We start from the raw sequence: 24,636 nt of genomic DNA on the forward strand, positions 1-24,636 counted from the left end.
GAAGTAATTTTCTTCTAGTATGTACTGTATAACTTCATTTTGTGACAGTTCTCTACATAAGAATTTGAGTGAAGTAATTTAACTTATCAAGTATTTCTGAATGTCAAAAGACATTTTCAATAAATAATTAAATTCTTAAGTTATCATTTTTTCCTTAGGGCTGTTCCAGAAATGATCAAATGGGGGGATCGGGCGGCAAATGATATTTTTTTGTGTGGGTGGTCGTATTTTATCATATTTTATTTGGTCCGTGGTTGGACTGTTAAAAAAATATTTATTATGGGTAGTGGGTAGTTTCTATTGTTTTATTTTGTGCCACGTGGGTGTTGAGTTTTCAGAATATTTTTATTGTCGCTCTTGTCGTGTTGGTTACAAAACGTCGGAGGGAAAATTGAAAACCTGCTTTCGAAATGCTGCTTTCGAAATCGGAAATCGGAAGTAACATAGAACTATTCGAGTTGTCGCTCTTTGCAGTGCATAACTTTCCATTACGGCACTCTTCAAATTAGAGGCGCATTTAGTAGGGTCCCTTTGGACGTGATGGCAGCGAACTCTGTTCTGTAGATTATTACAGTTTACAGTGTATCGATTTTGGGAATATTTTGAAACCAATAGGTATTCTGTTTTCTAATAAATATAGGCAAACCTTAGTTGATTTATACGAGGGTACCGATGCGTTATATTTATCAGTCAGTGTGATGGTGATATAGAGGCCTCCGGGCGCGGGCTCCATTAAAAGACGAACGATTCGTGGGAAAACATATCCATACCCATTTCATGATAATAGCATCGTTTGGACTCCCAATCTTTCCAACATTGCCGCCATAGATGCCTTTGATTGTTGATGTGACATCGTTTCTTCAGAACTACTGTGATACAATGTCGCACAGGCATTACCGCGTCATTGACTAAAATGTGTCCTGAAAACCTCGCGAGATTTGTACCGTTTTCATTTTTAAAAATATTTTTGTGGTGGGTCTGGTTAGTTTGTTTTTTTTAATTAGATGGGTCATTGTAAAATGAGTTTATCAATTTGATGGGTCATGGGGTAATTTTTTATTTTTTTTTATGGGTGCTTGGTATATACAAAAGGTGCCTCCCGACCCCCCCCCCCCCCCCCTCCCCCCCATGTATTTATTTCTGGAATAGCCCTTACCAAATTCCTCCTTCTTTAAGTTGCCATTTTTGATTGGCTGTGGCTCCGATACACTGCTCAGCTTCTGATTTTCTGCAATAGGAGTGGATTCAATGCTGTCTACATGCTCCTTGAAGAAATCTAGTTCTTCCTTTGTCGTAGGTGATGTGGGTTCATGATGGCTGTCTATATGCACCTGTTAGAAATAATACACTGATTTTCAGATCACTCTCTTGACCATTCTAACAATAAACATCATATTTTTGCATGTAAAATTAGTAAACAAAGTGTCCTTAAAACCACCAATCAGCATAAATTTTTACAGCCTTTTACTCTAAATGTGTCACCTTTGTTCCATGAAGCCTCATAGCGTTTGTAGCTAAGGAATGCAGTTTATCTTTATAAAGCTTGGCAGCTCTACTGTGATACTTCTGTTGGGCATCAGTCGTGGTACAACCATGCTGACGAAAAAACGCTGTCTACAAATACAAAATCAACGCATCATGATAAAGGAGAGCATCTGGTAATTATTATTTACATTAGACACCAGCTAGAGTTTTGTCCCTTTCAAGAATACCTGTACATAGTGTATAGAGATCAGATTCCTATAAGATGCATTTAAATATTAACTGACATACAAACAGTAATCCTCTAATATTGATGACTGTTTTTTTATCCTAAAAATCCAACACAAAGTAGCATTTATCAAAACTGTAGTAAAAGTATGCTCAAATGATAGAATTTTCTATTTGACTTACTGGAGTTAATCGAATGGTGATGTATAAAATTTTATATTCAACTTGCTGAAAAGTAAACTGTATGGTGATGTGTTCAGACAATGAATCCTTTTAACTGGTTACCCATGGGCCTTTTAAGTTGAAATTTGACTTCACACTTGGGCATACACATGTCATGATTTTAAATGAAAGAAAGCCAATTAAAAAGTCAAAAGTAGAATAAAATGTAACAAACTTTAACAAATCATGGAAATTCAATGCCTAGGGCCTGATAAGGTCTTAAACTGACATCTGTACAAGTTTCAGAATCACAAGTGTGGGTGGCAAATAAAATTTGTGAAAACATGCATTAATACAATTCACATAATAATATAATAATTCCAATTGGTTTCAAACTACTTGAACATGATGAATTCAGTAAATCTAAAGTTTTATTAAATACGCCAAGATTACAAATTCAACTTTTAAAACTCGCACATTCCTTCAAACCTTAATAGTAATTCAATTACGTACTGCATTAGCGTTTCCACCGACTTGCATTGCACGAAGTTGTAGCCATGTCCAGCTGGTATCCAGCTGTGTTGATCGAATGAAAGTCACATGGACACCCAGCGAGCGGTGAACAGCCGAGCAGTCAATACACAGAAACACACCATACGTTACGCTGGCCCATGTTGGGTTGTTACTATTACAGTCAAAGCATGCCTAGAAAAAAATTAAGGGATATTTCTAATAACTAGAGGTACTATTCAATATCATCATGACCATAAGATATCAAGTTAACAATCAAAATCTTCAGAAGCTCGAAATGAAAGAATTATCAACAGGACTCTTCACTGTAGCTCATTATTGTTAAAGGGACTGGTTCACGATTTTTGATGAAACTATTTTTCATTTTTGATGGTAAACATTAAATTTAAAATATAACTCATTTAATATTGACAGCCAAACTTTTGACCTTCTGAATGCAAGAATTAAAGCAATATTTTAACCTTAAATCTGTATTATGTAAACAAAGACCCGGGTCTTTTTATGTATACAAACAAACAAGTGAAATATTGATTTTGTAATATAAAGCATCTTTATTTTGCATAGTCACAAATTTTAACTTTTAGATGACACAGTTACCCCCAAAATGCTGCGAAATGTAAAAGATATAATAAACTTAGACCGATATCCATTTCTTTTGAAAATTTCATAAACAATAACATACCGTAATCTTTGTTTACAAAACAAATAATAAACTCTCTAAAATGAGCTTCTTTGATAATGTATAACCTTAATTTTTATGTCAACTCTTTTAAACACATTAGACAGTAGATTTTGATCATTAACAGTGAAAAAGAAAATTTTGGGGAAAATCGTGAATCAGTCCCTTTAAACAAAAATGTTAAAGGGACATTAGCTGTGAAAGTGATGACAATCATTTTTTCTCAAAATATCTCAATGACATGGGAGTATTTATTTTTGTACAAAAACAAGAGAAACCTAATAAAACTACTGTAACAGGAAGGGAGTAAATGCAACAGACCAGACCGGAATTCGAACCTGGGCCCCCAGAATCTCTAGTCAGGTGCTCGACCAACTGAGCTATCTGGCCACCGGCGATCAAACCTGGCTGACCACTACACTATCATACATGTATGTTAGATAAAAGATATACAACGTGTAAAGAAATATATAAGGAAGAATCAATATTTTTACTATTCGACATGTGCCTGCTTTGAAGTTAAAAAGTATTTGAAATATAAGATCAATTTTCATGGAATTCAATTTTTTGGTGACAAAATGACAGCTAGTGTCCCTTTAAAGACATCCTACATACGTATCATTTTTCCTTTGCTTTGTTTAATTAGCGTTAAAGCTTTTAAAAAGATGGATACATACATGTCAATGTTTTATTTACCAAAAACTGTTGTTTCCCTATAAACAACTAGATGGAAATGAAATGAGTTGAACTTCTTATTTTTTATGCATGGACTTTGGACTGATATTTTAGTGAAACAACACACGGTTGGTTTAGTCCATATCAAAACACTGTGTCGTTTACAAACCAATGGATTTTGGCGTGTCACATCATCGCACTTTGGCATGTCACACCATCGGGGTTTGGCGCAGACCATAGGGGTTTGGTGTGACCATCGCACTTTGGAGTCTTACATATATACTTTAAGGACAGAAACAACGGTTGAAATTTTAGTTGAAACAAAGTGAAATATCTGAGAATAAAAACAGTGTTTGGTTTGGTTTTCTCAATTTTGGGTCCATTAAGGCATTTAAGGGCATACAAGAACAACAAACATACATTAAGTAAACTATACAGGGTTCGCGCTGCCCATCACATTTGTCGTATTTTACGATTTTTCAGAAAAAAATGCAACAGAAATTCGGGAACTGCGACACGGACATTTCGTATTTTAGAATTCGCGGCGCCATTTTGAATTTCAGCTGTTGGGATCCAAACAGCCTCAGGGCTGTTTTACCTGTGCAGAATGTGGATACCCTGTCACATGGGAACATTAAGACTTAGGGGCGTCTTGTTTATTTAGCAGTTTACACAAGACAAAGGGTTGATCCTCTATGTGCAGGTAGGTGTGAATGAAATGAACTTTGCACATGCGAATTGCCTACAGTACATATCATAATATACTAGGGAGATACCCTGTGTCATTAATGGGGAGCTACCTGTTTTGTATTGGATGGAATAAAAAGTGTGTGACTGTGCACACAAGCTAGTCAATAGAAGATACTTCTGTGTTAATAAAAATATATAAAATTTAATTTGTCGGTTCATCACAGTACAAAAGCGATTTCATCTAGAAAGTTAAACTAGAATGCTCAGCTACATTTTCTAATCCATTTGACGATAGTCTAGTGTATAAATAGAGGAATGTTGGGAAATTGCATTATTCTTTAGGTCTTTGGTTTGATCTATTTAGAAAATGGCCATGAGGAAACGCAAAATTGTAGGTTCTTCTGAAATTGCTATGCTGTCATCTTTTGACTTCACGTCATCTTAAAGAAAGCCATTTAAAATGTGTTTCAGACTTCAAGTCCCTTCTCCTCTTCATGATGAGATTCACCAAAGGAACACCTTGTCATTCTGGATTTCAAGATGAAAACAGAATTCTTCAGTAAATTCTTTGAAAAATGTGATGTGAAACTATGATCATGTGTTATGTATTACGGTAATTTTGTCATCAGTGATTTTTTCTAGACTGCAAATTTAATGAGTATTATATGTCATTTACACTACTAAAATGATTAATAAACATTTAGAAACTCATTTCTTGTCTTTATTTAATATAGCCAGTTTATAGGCTATGAAATACTATTTTTTTCTGATTAAAACCATGATTGTGCTGCAATGTCATCAGACTGACTAAAAAAGCAATCTGCTTAAATACAATCAATTTTCACAATATTATAATAATAGTGACTTGTGATTTAGTCCAGTGTGAGCCCTGCTATAGAGAGGGGAAAGATATAAAATGATAGACATATATGCAAAAAGGTGAATGTTCATTGGAGTGAAATGAAAAGAATGTAATGGTAGAGAGCATGGAAAGTTTTGGAGAGAATGAGAGTGATTATAAGGTGATGGTTGAAAGTGAGAAAATTATGTTTGTGAGGAGAGAGTTATGATTGGAATTCTGTTTGAAACTGAAATAGAAATGCAATATATAAATTTTCAAAATACATTTAAAGTGCTTTTTGTTTGGGCAACCTGAAACCCATTCAGGCAACCTGAAATCAGTACCTAGGTTGCTCGAATGGCGAGTTCAAATTCTGACAAGTGTCGAACCCTGGTCTTAAAAAAATTTACCGAGACCCAAATTAAAAAATCTTGAACCGACCTTATCCAAACATTTTTTGAACCATGACAGCTCTATCTCTTTTCTTCAATAATTAATGAAAAAAATAAGGAAAACTAATGGAAGTACTTAGCTGATTATAATCGATTGTTTGAAATTGACAACTTTTTCGACTGATGATTTACTATAAAACAATTGTGAAACACCGATTAAAAATTTAAAACTTAAAAACTACGGTATTTTATAAATGCACATGGTGAAATTAAATGAAAACTATTACATATACAGTTGTAGAGATGTGGAATTAGCCTTTTATGGCATAGGTCAAGTTGTTAATTGATACATACTTTAAAGTTTGATTGAATGGAGCCCCTGAACTAGTGCATTGTTAACATTCAAAACATCAAGACACCACGTTAAACTCTAATTCGACTCATACAAACAAGAAGAAAACAGTAATTATGAAGCGACTACATATGGAATTTAAAATAAAAATTCTTGACTAACAGAGATAATTCGAATAAATGCCACATATGCGTTTCTACACGTCAGTCAAGCCGACAAAAAATAACGTTTTACTATCACAAACATGAGACTGAAAACCCTAGATCAGTAGAATTGTCTTAAAACTCTAACTAAACTTACTTTGTTAGTTGGAATCGACCGTAATCGCTTAAAAATAGCGGTTATATCGCTTTTGGAAGGTCCATCTGCCATTTTGCCGATGGATGACGTTGTTTGCCAAGTCAGCTGACTGGTACACTTATCATATCTTCACAATTTGAAGAGTTCCAATGTGTTCATTGGCTAAAAAGTTGCAGGTTGTCAGTTTAAACAACATGGAGTCGCTTGCGACAGTCCATGTTCTGGGATATGGCAATGTTACACCACTCTTGGACAAGTGAGCATTAATGTCTGTCATTGATGAATTTTCAACTTGTTTTGAATGTTGTTCTAAAAATGTTATACAAGGGTAATCCTTGTGATATGTGTAAGAAATTAGTGTAGAGCTATCATTTAATTAGACGTAAAGAAGCTCAGCACAATGATTGGCAATGTCTATATTTAGATACATAGCTTTATTAAGCTATATAGCCATATATACATACATAGGTTTATATAGCTGTTTAAAATAGATTGATATACTATTTCAAATCTTTTATCAAATCCTTTTCTAAAAACATAAAAATCGAATTTCACTGTCAGAGCACGGACCTGGTAAATGTCTATTCTCTTTAGAGAAGTCGAGAGGCATAGCCTTCATCGACTTCTATTCGCAAGCATTCATGTTTTGATTCTGGAAAACGTGTAATGCCGGAGTCGGTAACGGTTTATGCTTCAACCAACGTTTCGACTCAGATGTGCCTGGATTTACAGAATAGACAATTTGTTTTCAAACATTTAACAGCAATGCACAAAACCGTCACAAGGAAATCAACACTTACTTGCTTTTAATCCATTTTCAATCTGCCCCTGTCCCGGGTTTAAATCACAACTCTGATTACGTCAGCCTTCTTTTCTCTTAACTGGTCCCCTATTGTGACAGCTCCCAAGACCAGTTAACGTAAACCCGGGACAGGGGACATGTTGAAAATGGATTAAAAGCAAGTAAGTGTTGATTTCTTTATGACAGTTTTGAGCATTACTGTTAAATGTTTGCGTAAATGCAGGCACATCTGAGTCGAAACGTCGGTTGAAGAATAAACCGTCACCGACTCCGGCATTTACACGTTTTCCAGAATCAAAACATGAATAACCATGGATTTATTCAAAACATGACATTTTCTCTATCATTAATATACATTTTTTGTGACAATTTACATAAAATTCACTTGCATTCTATCTTCTCTCTACAAAATATCATTGGATATATTTCCGTGTCTGTTTAGAGTTAGCATATATTTTGATGCTTCCTGGTTGTTGCAAGTAAAATTGTGATTTTTAAAAGTCAGTTCTTATGACTATTACAGTGAGTTGTATAGATTAATGGAAATTACTATTTTAATAAGAACAATCTGGTTTATAACCAGGTAGCCTAAAATTCTGCATTACTTATAGTTAGGTGATCCAACCACTGAGCTACGTACCTTAGGTCAATATACAATCCAAGTATCATAGTATGGTAATATTACTAATATGAAATTTAAACCTATTTGGAAATCATACAAGAATTAACTCTTAATTCATATCGAGGAGATGAAAAAATAATTTTCAGAGAAATGTCAGAAACATCACAACTATGTCCTTAACTTCATTTTGTTGCAAAATTTTTCATTACTTGGACTTTGGACTGACAGGGGCATCAGTATTTCTGCTATTTCACAAACACATTTGTCTTTTTCTGAATTTTTTATATATACGACATCTTCTCTAGAGTGAATTACTTGCAATTTTTCCCCACAACAATTATGGTGCTTATTAATATTTCATGAATGCCTCCTCCACCCTAATCCCAAACTATTCAACAGAGTCCACAAACATTGTCAACAAGACAGTAATGATAATAAATCCATCTGCATCATCAAATCCCTTTAGGTTATTAAGTTGATCTCTAGCTGACCGTTAAAGATTTCTGATGTGACAGGAAATTGCAAAGCAATGTGACTAATTATAAAGTTGAGTGTGAGAGGGTTGAAAGTTCAGCGAGAGAGAATGAAAACATTTATACCAGGTATAATTAATTTAAGTAACCAGGCTAGTTCAGTAAGATTGATAGTTTTTGGGATATCTAGTTTGGTTTGAGTTTAAAATGGCTTTGAACTTGATTTTAGAATATTCATATTCACTAAAACAGTGTTTGGGCTGACTGATCTGTGCTCAGACTGACATGATTTTGAACTCAGTCCAAACATCTGATGATCTTCAGAAAATCATAACAGCTAGTGGACAACTCTTGTTGAACTTGATATAGATTGTTAAATTAAGCTAGACTTATTTTCAGCGGAGAACACAAATACTGAATGTCAATTTATTTTGAAACATTTTGATTTTTACACAGAGCTGTACAATGTGTGGTGACAAATCTCTCCTCCATTTGTATTGAAAGTGTCACCTTGTTGCCAGGCAACCTGAAAGACAAGTGTCTTTATCTTATGTCAAAGAGAGGCTGTATCACAGATACAAATCTCCCCAAGGTAAGGCATTCATTCAAGTCATATGAGGCTAGTGTGTCACATACACAAATCTCCCCAAAATATATATGCAAGTTGATAATTCAAGTTAAAAAAGACTTGATATAGAACAGACAGGTAGGTTACTAAATGTCACCAAACTTATAGATCTATCTTATTACTTGTCTGGTCATGCCTGTTTTAATAATTATGAGTTGGGAGTGAAAAGTGAGTTGAGCTGACTTTGATGGATATTGATCTGCAGTTGGTTTGAGTATGGACACTCAGGTCAGCATGCAGGTTTAAATATATACACATATAATGATGTTTTTAATGATGTGTCAATTAATCTCTGCTTTAAATTCCAGGTGATTCATGAAAATCTGAAGGTTTTAGATTTAAGTGAATCAGATGTATCCGATGAAGGACTTCAGCACCTATGTAAATGTCCACAACTTCAGAAGATAGACCTCAACTCGGCCAAACAGTCACGTCTCAACATCTCGTCACAAGGTAACAGATCTCAACTCGGCCAAACAGTCACATCTCCATATCTCGTCACAAGGTAGCTATGTAAATGTCCACAACTTCAGAAGATAGACCTAAACTCAGCCAAACAGTCACGTCTCAATATCTCGTCACAAGGTAGTTATGTAAATGTCCACAACTTCAGAAGATAGACCTCAACTCAGCCAAACAGTCATGTCTCAACATCTCGTCACAAGGTAACAGATCTCAACTCGGCCAAACAGTCATGTCTCGATATCTCATCACAAGGTAACATATCTCAACTCGGCCAAGCAGTCACATCTCAATATCTCATGACAAGGTAACATATCTCAACTCAGCCAAGCAGTCATGTCTCGATATCTCGTCACAAGGTAACAGATCTCAACTCGGCCAAACAGTCATGTCTCGATATCTCGTCACAAGGTAACATATCTCAACTCGGCCAAGCAGTCACATCTCGATATCTCGTCACAAGGTAACAGATCTCAACTCGGCCAAGCAGTCATGTCTCGATATCTCGCCACAAGGTAATTGTGTGAATGTTCACAACTTTAAAAGATAGATCAATCTCAACTTGGCCAAATAGTCACATCTTAACATAAATCTCCACAACTTCAACAGATAGTCACTTTAACCAAACAGTCACGTCTTAACATTTCATCACAGGATATTATGCAAATCTCCACAACTTCAACAGATAAGTCACTTTAACCAAACAGTCACATCTTAACATTTTATCACAGGATATTATGCAAATCTCCACAACTTCAATAGATAGTCACTTTAACCAAACAGTCACATCGTAACATTTCATCACAGGATATTATGCAAATCTCCACAACTTCAACAGATAGTCACTTTAACCAAACAGTCACACCGTAACATTTCATCACAGGATATTATGCAAATCTCCACAACTTCAATAGATAGTCACTTTAACCAAGCAGTCACATTTTAACATCCCATCACAAGTTAACAACTTCAGATGATGAATCTCAACTCTGGTAAGCAGTAACACCTCGACATCTTGTCACAGAATCAAATTTATGTAACTGTCCAGGATAGATCTCAACTCGGCCTAAAGTCATGTATCTTACCTTTCATCTCAAGATAGTACATTTGTCTTATGCATCTGCCGTCTACGATGAAGGTAAGTATTTTTTCAAAATCATTTTGTGATGCTTTTGTAAAAATACTGTATTTGGAACCATTACTACTTCTTTTTAAATTTATCGCCACGGTGGTCTAGAGGTTACAGCGTTCGCCCCACATTCGGAAGGTCAGGGTTCGAATCCCGACCACAACAGACCTAAGTTGTTAAAAAGGTAGTGACAGGTCCATCGCCAAACACTTGGCATCAGGTGTGAATGTCACTGGTTCTCAGAGACGACCTTAAAAATGGATGTGGTGTGGCACGCTAAAGAACCCTCACTGCTCAATGGCTGTAAGCGCTGAGCAAGGGCCTAAATTTGAAGCCGTTCACCGGTCTTGTTGACGTCTCCATATGAGTGACAAATTCTTGAGAGAGACGTTAAACAATCAATCAATTTTTGTAAATTTCAAGAACCTGAAGCAGAACTTTCTTTTATGGATATAATGAATTTTAATTGTGTAGTGGTCAGACAGGTTCCAATGTCAATGGCCAGATAGCTCAGTTGATAGAGAACTTGATTGGAGATTCAGGGGCCCTGAGTTTGAATCCCAGTCTGGTCCTTTGCATTTTTTCCCTTCCCATTACATTTGATGCCATGACCAGGATGGGAGAAAATGGTCCGTTGCATTTTCTCCCTTCCTGTTACTATTGGTTATAGGGAATTGAATGTAGGTGGCCTCAGAAATTGCAATTCTATTTCTTTACACGGGGATGTATACACAGGCAAATAACACACTCAGCCTTTACACGGGGATGTATACACAGGTAAATAACACACTCAACCTTTACACGGGGATATATACACAGGCAAATAAAACACTCAGACTTTACACGGGGATGTATACACAGGTAAATAACACACTCAGCCTTTACACGGGGATATATACACAGGCAAATAAAACACTCAGACTTTACACGGGGATGTATACACAGGTAAATAACACACTCAGCCTTTACACTGGGATATATACACAGGCAAATAACACACTCAGCCTTTACACGGGGATATATACACAGGCAAATAAAACACTCAGCCTTTACACGGGGATATATACACAGGCAAATAAAACACTCAGACTTTACACGGGGATGTATACACAGGCAAATAAAACACTCAGCCTTTACACGGGGATGTATACACAGGTAAATAACACATTCAGCCTTTACACGGGGATATATACACAGGCAAATAAAACACTCAGCCTTTACACGGGGATGTATACACAGGTAAATAACACACTCAGCCTTTACACTGGGATATATACACAGGCAAATAAAACACTCAGCCTTTACACGGGGATGTATATACAGGTAAATAACACACTCAGCCTTTACACAGGGATATATACACAGGCAAATAAAACACTCAACCTTTACACGGGGATGTATACACAGGCAAATAAAACACTCAGCCTTTACACGGGGATGTATACACAGGCAAATATAACACTCAGCCTTTACACGGGGATGTATACACAGGCAAATAACACACTCAGCCTTGATGATTTCTGAGCTTCACAGAGAACTTTATTTCAAGACACAGGAAAAAAAGCGAGTGAATGATACTCTCATGTTTATTTCAGCACACGTAGGAAATATTAAGTGAACAGATGATACACTCATTTCTTTTTCACAACACAGGCATTACGCAGCTGGCAAAAAAGTGTCCCAGCCTACAGACGGTGTACCTCAGACGATGTCTGAACCTCACAGACGAGGCCGTCATAGCACTGTCTGCACACTGTCCTCGACTCCGTTACCTAAATGTGGGCGGGTGTACGCTGTTGACAGATAGGTGCCTGGAGGCCCTAGGGAAAAACTCCCGCTTCCTCAGTTGTCTCAACATGGCCAATACTAAGGTACTACAATGCATGTTTGACTGAGAACTGTCATCAGGAAGGTGGTGAGGTACAAGGTAGTGCTTCAGTTTTCACAAACACATACTGATTGGGGGGAGGGGTCTTTCAGTTATTCCAAAATGAGTTTTATAGATCTATGCCTTTCTACAATATGGCCACTTGTCTTACAATTTCTTTTTCCAGATACATGACGATTGTATATAATTATGAAAATTAGGGAAAATCAGCAAGATTAAATACAAGAGTATGTTTTTTTTAAAAACTTTTCATTGAGATAAAGTTGTCAATGTGAAATGAACTACAGTAGATAGTCAACTACCAACTACTGTTGTAGGAAGATGTAGGATTGATATAGTACCTGTAAATGTGTGTATAATTATATCTACATTAATTCTATGTGTAGATAGATACATCTATATCTATAAATTGTACTGTCTCTTAATTCATACTACCGGTATATGTTGTATAGAATGCCACAGACTTATTTTGCTATTATTACTATATGTTGTATAGAATGCTACAGACAGACTTATTTTGCTATTATTACAGTAACTATATGTTGTATAGAATGCTACAGACAGACTTATTTTGCTATTATTACTATATGTTGTATAGAATGCTACAGACAGACTTATTTTGCTATTATTACTATATGTTGTGTAGAATGCTACAGACTTATTTTTGCTATTATTACTATATGTTGTGTAGAATGCTACAGACTTATTTTGCTATTATTACTATATGTTGTATAGAATGCTACAGACAGACTTATTTTTTCTATTATAGATTACAGATGGAGGAATCATGCACATAGCTAATGGCGCCTGTAACCAGTGTCTGAAGGTGCGAAATTAATAGAATCCTTCATTAGTACGAGTGTGAGATAGGGAAATTCCACCGAGGGGACAAGATTCACAGTCTTGGACGAGGCTTTGCCGAGTCCTAGACAGCAAATCTTGTTCCAGAGGTGGGATTTCCCTATCCCACACGAGTAAATAATGAAGGATTATATTTCTCACATTTTAACTACAGTTTAATGCATAAATTTAGGAGCTTTCAGAAAATTCTAGATTATCAAAATCCTCATTTGAACTTCGATGCAAAAAAAATTAGATAGGCAGAAAGAGCATACCTGAAAATGGTTTACACTTCAGTGTAAACTAAAAAACCCAAGGTTGTCCACCAGAAAGCTATACTACATTAAAATTTAAAGATAACAATGCAAAATATTTTTATTTCACTGTGTAACGTAAATCTAATCTTCACCGTGTAACGTAAATCATAGAAAATACATGACGTCACAATCAAATGACGTCGCAACAGTGTGAGAAAGAAAAATCTCACATGGGAAAAGTCAATCTCACACTGGTGATAATGTGAGAAAAGTTTAGTATATCCATAAGTTTATACCAGTATATATTTATAGGTTATAGACTTTGTATGGGAAAATATGACGACCGAGTTTTTTGGCGCGTAGATGGACCGAGCTTGCGATGTCCGTTCGCGACAAAAAACGAGGTCGTCATATTTTCCATACAAAGTCTATAACCTTTTTATTATATACTTTCAATTTCATTTAGAAAGTAACAATAATTTTATTTTTAACAATAACTTTATCGGTTTAACTGAGTGAAAGATGAAAAATTTGAAAATTAACGGCGTAGAAATTTGATTGTGACGTAATGTTTGCGGGCGGAATGTTTCCAGGCATATATCACACGATATATGCCCGCAAACTTTTAAAGAAAAAAGAAGAGATGAAATTGAAAGTATATAATAAGAATTTTTCTATAATGACCTCCCCAAGGACAACACTAGATATGACATTATAATGATACCGATGATGTTGATTGACAGGAAGTCCACATAAATGGGTGTAAGGAGTTGACTGATGAATCCGTAGAAGCAATTCTCCAATTCTGTCCTCAGATCAACATTTTTCTCTTCCATGGCTGTCCGAAAATCACAGGTATCTAATCATTATATGCTATATTTATAGTAATTTATATAAAACATACATATACATGATTGTATAAAAACTCTAAACACTTTCTTGAAATATTTGGACTATCGTGTTACCAGTCTTCTTTACAGTCGTGTTTATCATTATGAGCAATGTAACGCAAGACTACATACTCAAAAGTGTATTCACTTTTATTTACAGAAATGGCCAGGCAAGCACTAGAGACAGTCACATTAGAACGAGCCTCACCCATGAAGCAGGTCACTTGGACAATCTATTGATCAACTGGACACCACACTTACTGTGTGGTCAAGAATGCAATGACCAAAATCATGTATTTGCCATATTCTTAATTTCATCTGATTCATTAGTTACCGATCGTTGACCATGACCTAACTCAGATGTTCTTTCAATGACCTTGTGATTTAAACAAACCTAACGTTTAAGTATCACACATTAAGGATGTAGTAATATTTGTTATAGTTGTGTGTAGACTTTGTACCACACTGTGATCTGCTCCTTTATTTTATCACCATTGGCAAAAAGTATTGTTGAATCGAAACCCACAAACTGTCCATAAGTTTTGGACGATAGGTGGAAGAGAGTTTTTGTTATTTCTATAATAGTGTATTGCATTGCAGTTGTACCAATCAAATTACTACATGTGGTGAATTGTCAAAACCATATTTCCAATAAATATCCTATATGGTAAACATTATATAATTACACTATTGCGTGATAGAAATTGTATGCGACCCATTGATTATTGCCTATTTCATTGAAATTGAAATAAATACAACCTTGTTGAATTGAAATTTTGACAGAAGTTGTGAATTTTCTTCCCTGAGGTGAAAATAATGTTACTGCAGATGGTACATAAGTGAATTTGGCTACTTGCAATCTCAGAATAGTGTGCTGTGTGTGTGGATCTAAGTGATCAGGATAGTGTGCTGTGTGTAGATCTAAGTGATCGGGATAGTGTGCTGTGTGTGTGGATCTAAGTGATCAGGATAGTGTGTTGTGTGTAGATCTAAGTGATCAGAATAGTGTGCTGTGTGTGTGGATCTAAGTGATCGGGATAGTGTGCTGTGTATAGATCTTAGTGATCAGGATAGTGTGCTGTGTGTGGATCTAAGTGATCGGGATAGTGTGCTATGTGTAGATCTAACTGATCAGGATAATGTGTTATGTGTAGATCTACGTGATCAGGATAGTGTGATATGTGTAGATGTAAGTGATCAGGATAGTGTGCTGTGTGTGTGTGGATCTAAGTGATCAGGATAGTGTGCTATGTGTAGATCTAAGTGATCGGGATAGTGTGCTATGTGTGTGTGGATCTAAGTGATCAGGATAGTGTGCTGTGTGTAGATCTAAGTGATCGGGATAGTGTGCTGTGTGTGTGTGGATCTGAGTGATCAGGATAATGTGCTGTGTGTGTGGATCTAAGTGATCGGGATAGTGTGCTGTGTGTGGATCTAAGTGATCTGGATAGTGTGCTGTGTGTAGATCTAAGTGATCAGGATAGTGTGCTGTGTGTGTGTGTGGATCTAAGTGATCGGGATAGTGTGCTGTGTGTAGATCTAAGTGATCGGGATAGTGTGCTGTGTGTGTGGATCTAAGTGATCAGGATAGTGTGTTGTGTGTAGATCTAAGTGATCAGGATAGTGTGCTGTGTGTGTGTGGATCTAAGTGATCGGGATAGTGTGCTGTGTGTGGATCTAAGTGATCAGGATTGTGTGCTGTGTGTAGATCTAACTGATCAGGATAGTGTGCTGTGTGTAGATCTAAGTGATCAGGATTGTGTGCTGTGTGTAGATCTAACTGATCAGGATAGTGTGCTATGTGTAGATCTAACTGATCAGGATAGTGTGCTGTGTGTAGATCTAACTGATCAGGATAGTGTGTTATGTGTGTGTGTGGATCTAACTGATCAGGATAGTGTGCTGTGTGTGTGTGGATCTAAGTGATCAGAATAGTGTGCTGTGTGTGTGTGTGTGGATCTAAGTGATCAGGATAGTGTGCTGTGTGTAGACGTAAGTGATCAGGATAGTGTGCTGTGTGTAGATCTAAGTGATCAGGATAATGTGCTGTGTGTGTGTGTGGATCTAAGTGATCAGGATAGTGTACTGTGTGTAGATCTAAGTGATCAGGATAATGTGTTATGTGTAGATCTAAGTGATCAGGATAGTGTGCTGTGCTGTGTGTGGATCTGAGTGATCAGGATAGTGTGCTGTGTGTGGATCTACGTGATCAGGATAGTGTGCTATGTGTGTGTGTTGATCTAAGTGATCAGGATAGTGTGCTGTGTGTGTGTGGATCTAAGTGATCAGGATAGTGTGCTATGTGTAGATCTAAGTGATCAGGATAGTGTGCTGTGTGTGTGTGGATCTAAGTGATCAGGATAGTGTGCTGTGTGTAGATCTAAGTGATCAGGATAGTGTGCTATGTGTGTGTGTGGATCTAAGTGATCAGGATAGTGTGATGTGTGTAGATCTACGTGATCAGGATAGTGTGCTGTGTGTGTGTGGATCTAAGTGATCGGGATAGTGTGCTGTGTGTAGATCTAAGTGATCAGGATAGTGTGATATGTGTGGATCTAAGTGATCGGGATAGTGTGCTGTGTGTAGATCTTAGTGATCAGGATAGTGTGCTGTGTGTGGATCTAAGTGATCAGGATAGTGTGCTGTGTGTGGATCTAAGTGATCGGGATAGTGTGCTGTGTGTGGATCTGAGTGATCAGGATAGTGTGCTGTGTGTGTGTGGATCTAATTGATCAGGATAGTGTGCTGTGTGTAGATCTTAGTGATCAGGATAGTGTGATATGTGTGGATCTAAGTGATCGGGATAGTGTGCTGTGTGTAGATCTTAGTGATCAGGATAATGTGCTGTGTGTGTGGATCTAAGTGATCGGGATAGTGTGCTGTGTGTAGATCTTAGTGATCAGGATCGTGTGATGTGTGTGGATCTAAGTGATCAGGATAGTGTGCTGTGTGTGTGGATCTAAGTGATCAGGATAGTGTGCTGTGTGTGGATCTAAGTGATCAGGATAGTGTGCTATGTGTAGATCTAAGTGATCGGGATAGTGTGCTATGTGTAGATCTAAGTGATCGGGACAGTGTGCTATGTGTAGATCTAAGTGATCAGGATAGTGTGCTGTGTGTGTGTGGATCTAAGTGATCAGGATAGTGTGCTGTGTGTAGATCTAAGTGATCAGGATAGTGTGCTATGTGTGTGTGTGGATCTAAGTGATCAGGATAGTGTGATGTGTGTAGATCTACGTGATCAGGATAGTGTGTTATGTGTGGATCTAAGTGATCGGGATAGTGTGCTGTGTGTAGATCTAAGTGATCAGGATAGTGTGATATGTGTGGATCTAAGTGATCGGGATAGTGTGCTGTGTGTAGATCTTAGTGATCAGGATAGTGTGCTGTGTGTGGATCTAAGTGATCAGGATAGTGTGCTGTGTGTGGATCTAAGTGATCGGGATAGTGTGCTGTGTGTGGATCTGAGTGATCAGGATAGTGTGCTGTGTGTGTGTGGATCTAATTGATCAGGATAGTGTGCTGTGTGTAGATCTTAGTGATCGGGATAGTGTGATATGTGTGGATCTAAGTGATCGGGATAGTGTGCTGTGTGTAGATCTTAGTGATCAGGATAATGTGCTGTGTGTAGATCTAAGTGATCAGGATAGTGTGCTGTGTGTGTGTGGATCTAAGTGATCGGGATAGTGTGCTGTGTGTAGATCTTAGTGATCAGGATCGTGTGATGTGTGTGGATCTAAGTGATCAGGATAGTGTGCTGTGTGTGTGGATCTAAGTGATCAGGATAGTGTGCTGTGTGTGGATCTAAGTGATCAGGATAGTGTGCTGTGTGTGGATCTAAGTGATCGGGATAGTGTGCTGTGTGTAGATCTAAGTGATCAGGATAATGTGTTATGTGTAGATCTACGTGATCAGGATAGTGTGATGTGTGTAGATCTAAGTGATCAGGATAGTGTGCTGTGTGTGTGTAGATCTAAGTGATCAGGATAGTGTGATATGTGTAGATCTAAGTGATCGGGATAGTGTGCTATGTGTAGATCTAAGTGATCGGGATAGTGTGCTATGTGTAGATCTAAGTGATCAGGATAGTGTGCTGTGTGTGTGTGGATCTAAGTGATCGGGATAGTGTGCTATGTGTAGATCTAAGTGATCAGGATAATGTGTTATGTGTAGATCTACGTGATCAGGATAGTGTGCTGTGTGTAGATCTAAGTGATCAGGATAGTGTGCTGTGTGTGTATGGATCTAAGTGATCAGGATAGTGTGCTGTGTGTAGATCTTAGTGATCAGGATAGTGTGCTGTGTGTGTGTGGATCTAAGTGATCGGGATAGTGTGCTGTGTGTGGATCTAAGTGATCAGGATAGTGTGCTGTGTGTAGATCTAAGTGATCAGGATAGTGTGCTGTGTGTGTGTGGATCTAAGTGATTGGGATAGTGTGCTGTGTATAGATCTTAGTGATCAGGATAGTGTGCTGTGTGTGGATCTAAGTGATCGGGATAGTGTGCTATGTGTAGATCTAACTGATCAGGATAATGTGTTATGTGTAGATCTACGTGATCAGGATAGTGTGATATGTGTAGATGTAAGTGATCAGGATAGTGTGCTGTGTGTGTGTGGATATAAGTGATCAGGATAGTGTGCTATGTGTACATCTAAGTGATCGGGATAGTGTGCTATGTGTGTGTGGATCTAAGTGATCAGGATAGTGTGCTATGTGTAGATCTAAGTGATCGGGATAGTGTGCTGTGTGTGTGTGGATCTGAGTGATCAGGATAATGTGCTGTGTGTGTGGATCTAAGTGATCGGGATAGTGTGCTGTGTGTAGATCTAAGTGATCAGGATAGTGTGCTGTGTGTGTGTGGATCTAAGTGATCGGGATAGTGTGCTGTGTGTAGATCTAAGTGATCAGGATAGTGTGCTGTGTGTGTGTAGATCTAAGTGATCAGGATAGTGTGGTCTGTGTAGATCTAAGTGATCGGGATAGTGTGCTATGTGTAGATCTAAGTGATCGGGATAGTGTGCTATGTGTAGATCTAAGTGATCAGGATAGTGTGCTGTGTGTGGATCTAAGTGATCGGGATAGTGTGCTGTGTGTAGATCTAAGTGATCAGGATAATGTGTTATGTGTAGATCTACGTGATCAGGATAGTGTGCTGTGTGTAGATCTAAGTGATCAGGATAGTGTGCTGTGTGTGTATGGATCTAAGTGATCAGGATAGTGTGCTGTGTGTAGATCTTAGTGATCAGGATAGTGTGCTGTGTGTGTGTGGATCTAAGTGATCGGGATAGTGTGCTGTGTGTGGATCTAAGTGATCAGGATAGTGTGCTGTGTGTAGATCTAAGTGATCAGGATAGTGTGCTGTGTGTGTGTGGATCTAAGTGATCGGGATAGTGTGCTGTGTATAGATCTTAGTGATCAGGATAGTGTGCTGTGTGTGGATCTAAGTGATCGGGATAATGTGTTATGTGTAGATCTACGTGATCAGGATAGTGTGATATGTGTAGATGTAAGTGATCAGGATAGTGTGCTGTGTGTGTGTGGATCTAAGTGATCAGGATAGTGTGCTATGTGTAGATCTAAGTGATCGGGATAGTGTGCTATGTGTGTGTGGATCTAAGTGATCAGGATAGTGTGCTATGTGTAGATCTAAGTGATCGGAATAGTGTGCTGTGTGTGTGTGTGGATCTGAGTGATCAGGATAATGTGCTGTGTGTGTGGATCTAAGTGATCGGGATAGTGTGCTGTGTGTGGATCTAAGTGATCGGGATAGTGTGCTGTGTGTAGATCTAAGTGATCAGGATAGTGTGCTGTGTGTGTGTGGATCTAAGTGATCGGGATAATGTGCTGTGTGTAGATCTAAGTGATCAGGATAATGTGTTATGTGTAGATCTACGTGATCAGGATAGTGTGATGTGTGTAGATCTAAGTGATCAGGATAGTGTGCTGTGTGTGAAACGTCAGAATAAAAGAATCGGATAAGGCTATATTATTGCAACTATTTAATTTGATGAACCAAAGTGATTTCGGGGGATTTGTTTATATGTATTCAAAGGACATAGGAAACAGTTTTAAACATTACTTTTACATGTATGAGAAATATAAAACCTGGAAAGCACATGTCAATGCAAACAAGAAACCGAATCATAATCTGAACTACTTCTTGTTTTAAAGCTTTTAGTTCGATGGAAGGATTTTAAAAGAATCCACAACCCCTTCCACCACGAAAGGAATCGATTTCACAAAAATAAATGTCTCATAATAAAATACAAAGCTCCAGTGGGTGTAGTTATATGTGATGTATGATAAAGCGGGAAGCTGTGACGTATTATAAAGCGGGAAGCTGTGACGTATGATAAAGCGGGAAGCTGTGACGTATGATAAAGCGGGAAGCTGTGCATACTGACGTGAGGAATATATTGTACATATTGAAAAAGGTCGACTTTCTTCTCTTTCAAATTTATTTCATCATTTTACGTGTTTTAAAGGAGGAATTTGGAAAACCAACCAGATGAAAGAATTGTCCCTAGAAAATGTCACTTTTTTCGTGTGTGACGATATTTACGAGTAGATAAACACATCATCAGTATGACATAAGAATTCTGTAATTCGTATTTCTATTCAGTATCGTAAGAACATGATTGATTGATTGTATACTGCTTAACATTCCTTTTGAGAATTTTTCACTTATATGGAGACATCACCATTGCCGGTGAAGGACTGCAAACTTTAGGCCTATACTCGACGTTTACGCCCTTTGAGCAGGCAGGGACTTTATCGTGCCACACCTGATGTGACACGGGGCCTCGCTTTTCGCAGTCTCATCCGAAGGAAAAGGACATGTAAGTTGGTTATCACCAGAAGGGAAAATCTACATGTATTATCAATAGTTTTTGTGTTCCTTGTGTACTTAAATTCCAGAAGAAATCGTATCTTGTGCACCCACGTTCTTTTAGTAACATCGACCATATTGTCCATTAGCATCAAAACTGAACTAAATACAGTGTTACGTTTTTCTCTGTTCGTTTTGCTATATATGAAGTATCATTGAAAGCAGAAAAAAATTCAGAACATATGTAATACCATTTTGAAATATTACTGTAAATTCCTTATTTTATGCCAGTACTTTAAAGTATATCGCAAAATGACTCGAAATGTATAAAAGCAAAAATGAATTCCCGAGTGGATTGTTCATCGAGAGTGTTTGCATGTGTTCAAGCATGATGGAAATCAATGCGAGTAATTTTATTTCGTCAGTAGTGCTTATAACTAAATTGCGGATATTCGGGAACTTCGAGCTATATCTTGCATTGGTGACAGCGGTTATAGTGTATTAAGTATAAATAAAGAACACAATTCTATCTTTAGCGGTTTTTCTGCGTGTACAGTTTCACTGAAATAACACAAAACGTGTAGCATTGTAAATCACTGTACCATCTAGATATGACTTTTAAAATTATAATCGAGATTCATTTTTTAAGTAAGGGCATGCAGCAGTAATTTTCTGTTAAAATACACACAAAGTTTTACGAATTGAAAGTACATTAATATTTCAGTCGAGGAACTTTGAAATGACTCGATTTTTCAGTAACAGCAATTGTTTCATTTAATCGATAAGTAAGAATTATAAAGCTTCGTAACATCTTCATCGTGCAAAGTCTCGTTGAAATCAAATGCAGACGAACTGTACTATCAAATTTCATTTTACTGATTAATTTTATTCCTCAAATTTGAGTAACTTTGTGCAAACATTTCTGACACCCACTTCAAGAATTTGCTAATTTGTTTTATATGCTTCTTCAGAGCATACATAAAAGCATCAGCCCTGCAGGTATCATTTCTCCCCCACGCAAAAATGTTCAGGTTTTAAAATTATTGGGGGTAAGGGTGATATATCTTTTACTCTATATCGAGGGTAAGGGTAATATATCTCTTACTCTGTATTGAGTTTACACTATAGTAAGGGTATGGGTAATATATCTCTTACTCTGTATTGAGTTTACACTATAGTAAGGGTATGGGTAATATATCTCTTACTCTGTATTGAGTTTACACTATAGTAAGGGTATGGGTAATATATCTCTTACTCTGTATTGAGTTTACACTATAGTAAGGGTATGGGTAATATATCTCTTACTCTGTATTGAGGGTAAGGGTAATATACTTTTTACCTAATTGACAGTTGACGTCTTTTTTGCTTACGATACATTAACCTAATGGCTTCGGATATGTTGCATAATTTCATGAAGAAATATGTACTGTGTTGTCCATTATAAAACACAGATTTCAGAGTTCACTTCCCCATGACACCAGCCATTTTATTGAAATCTTAAATTAACAAGTATGCTCTACTACATCTAATATCACTGATAACCGATTTCAATAAGAGATAGTTACATGTCCTTGGTAGACATTATTCACTGACTTGGTAGACATTATTCACTAACTTGGTAGACATTATTCACTGACTTGGTAGACATTATTCACTGACTAGACATTATTCACTGACTTGGTAGACATTATTCACTGACTTGGTAGACATTATTAACTTACTTGGTAGACATTATTCACTGACCTGGTAGACAACATTCTACATATCCTTGGTAGACATTATTCACTAACTTGGGGTTAGTCCAAAATATTTCCAAATGGGAGATATAAGTTTGTACCTTTTCCGCCTCCCCAACTAAATGAGGGGAGTGAAGGGCGCCAAAAGGGGGGAACAGCCAACTAAATGAGAGGAGTGAAGGGCGCCAAAGGGGGGGGGGGGAACAGCCAACTAAACGAGGGGAATGAAGGGCGCCAAAAGGGGGGGACAGCCAACTTAATGAGGGGAGTGAAGGGCGCCAAAAGGGGGGAACAGCCAACTAAATGAGGAGAGTGAAGGGCGCCAAAAGGGGGGAACAGCCATTTTAAGGAGGTACTCTAAATCGGCATAATGTTTGACTTCCTTTAAAAACATGGATGGAAATAAACATAACAAAAGTATTTGTCTATTCATTTGAAAAATCCTCGCTTAGCTGAGTAGCTCAGTGGGTTAGCATGTTGACTACTAAACTGTAAATCGTGTGTTCGAGTCCAGCAGGGGTTTTCAATTTTTTCCAGATTGCTTTGTACTAAATCTGTATCTTTTGACTAAATAAAGTAAATATAAGAGTTTTCAGTTTCAAAATATTGTTGTACAATATATATCCTCCACTCTTTATCCATATCGAATTTCTCTGGTGTAGCATACCTCCTTTCGTTGAAATCGTCCAACCAAAATGTCGGGGTGGAGGCGACAACCCCCGTAACTCTTCCTTTTACCCATCGCTGCAGTTAACAATGAATTATTATTTTTTGAAAGATGTAGTCTCAATGAATAAAGCGCGTCGGCGAATGAAACGGAAATGGACAACAAAGCTTTGTTTTCATGCGGCACACATGTGGCCGAGCACAGGAACTGCATGGTATTTTTGTCTTTAATAATAATAATAGTAGGGGTCTTATACCACATCATCCCCTGATATGGAGTAATAATAATTTTATTAGTAAGCTGTATGGTATAAGACCCCTATTATTATTATTATTATTACAAAATCACCGGTTGAAGCGTTCCTGTGGGCCAAGATGCAGACGACATGTTCGACAGTATTCATACGCCTAACAGATTTATAGTGATTCGGTCTTTGCAGTTATAGACAAATATCATTCAAAATTCTCTAATGCATTTTATCACAGGATTAAATATGATAATAATGATTGGTTTTTGTATGGCGCTTTCCCAGCGTATGCTGCTCAAAGCGTTTTACAATACAATAATTCCAATATCATTTATTAAAATTGTTTTGATTGGACAAAAATAAAGCTGAACAAGAGTTTACACATCAATAAATCCGAAAACGCGATGTATTCATACACGCCTGAAAGCAAATAACATAGTGCAGGGAAACTATTCAAATTTTTGCAATTGTTAATAAAGTGAACGAATTGGAATTATAAGAATCAAACATTCTTTTTGAAGAATGTATCGATGTGTAAACTCCGGACATTTTACTCACAAACTTAACATAAAAGTGCTTCGCACTTTTATTCAGTTTGTGAGTAAAATGTCCGGAGTTTACACATCGATAAATTCTTCAAAAAGAATGTTTAATCCTATATTATTACCCTGGCAGATCTTATATCAATCTAGAACTTTCTCAGCTTCCTGGGAAGTGACAAGAGCTATTTAAATGTAAATATTGTCATTTAAATATGAAAATATTTTTAATCATTTTGGTGTATTAAACGGGGGATGAAGGTTACAAACATTGCAGAAAACACGCATAACCC

At 37.2% G+C, this 24,636-nt stretch overlaps 2 protein-coding genes across 4 annotated transcripts in view; one reads left to right on the forward strand and one right to left on the reverse strand.

Annotated features, from left to right (window-relative positions):
• LOC125675589 (ADP-ribosylation factor GTPase-activating protein 2-like) overlaps nt 1–6,471 on the reverse strand; it is a 32,167-nt gene extending 25,696 nt beyond the window's left edge. For all 3 annotated transcript variants that reach the window (XM_048913341.2, XM_048913343.2, XM_048913342.2), the window contains exons 1-4: nt 6,333–6,471; nt 2,386–2,577; nt 1,483–1,614; nt 1,157–1,331 (exon numbers count right to left, since the gene is read on the reverse strand). In XM_048913341.2, the coding sequence (XP_048769298.1) occupies nt 1,157–1,331; nt 1,483–1,614; nt 2,386–2,577; nt 6,333–6,404 (571 nt within the window). In that variant the 5' untranslated portion in view covers nt 6,405–6,471. The remainder of the gene's footprint in view (nt 1–1,156; nt 1,332–1,482; nt 1,615–2,385; nt 2,578–6,332) is intronic.
• LOC125675593 (protein AMN1 homolog) lies at nt 6,469–15,097 on the forward strand. The gene is made up of 7 exons (XM_048913347.2): nt 6,469–6,588; nt 8,686–8,821; nt 9,166–9,310; nt 12,102–12,319; nt 13,106–13,162; nt 14,177–14,288; nt 14,484–15,097. Exons 1-7 carry the CDS (start codon nt 6,482–6,484, stop codon nt 14,561–14,563), a joined length of 855 nt encoding a protein of 284 aa, XP_048769304.2. The 5' UTR covers nt 6,469–6,481; the 3' UTR covers nt 14,564–15,097.
• Nucleotides 15,098–24,636: the final 9,539 nt, after the last annotated feature.

The sequence above is a fragment of the Ostrea edulis genome, chromosome 3 (assembly GCF_947568905.1).
Source record: "Ostrea edulis chromosome 3, xbOstEdul1.1, whole genome shotgun sequence".
NCBI lineage: Eukaryota > Metazoa > Mollusca > Bivalvia > Ostreida > Ostreidae > Ostrea > Ostrea edulis.

Bases quoted from the DNA above. Each gene is read 5' to 3' on its own strand.
- LOC125675593 (XM_048913347.2), top strand. From the start codon at position 6,482: ATGTGTTCATTGGCTAAAAAGTTGCAGGTTGTCAGTTTAAACAACATG. The intron at 9,311-12,101 runs GTAACAGATCTC...TTCACAACACAG, and splicing joins TCTCAACATCTCGTCACAAG to GCATTACGCAGCTGGCAAAA. The intron at 13,163-14,176 runs GTGCGAAATTAA...GTTGATTGACAG, and splicing joins CCTGTAACCAGTGTCTGAAG to GAAGTCCACATAAATGGGTG.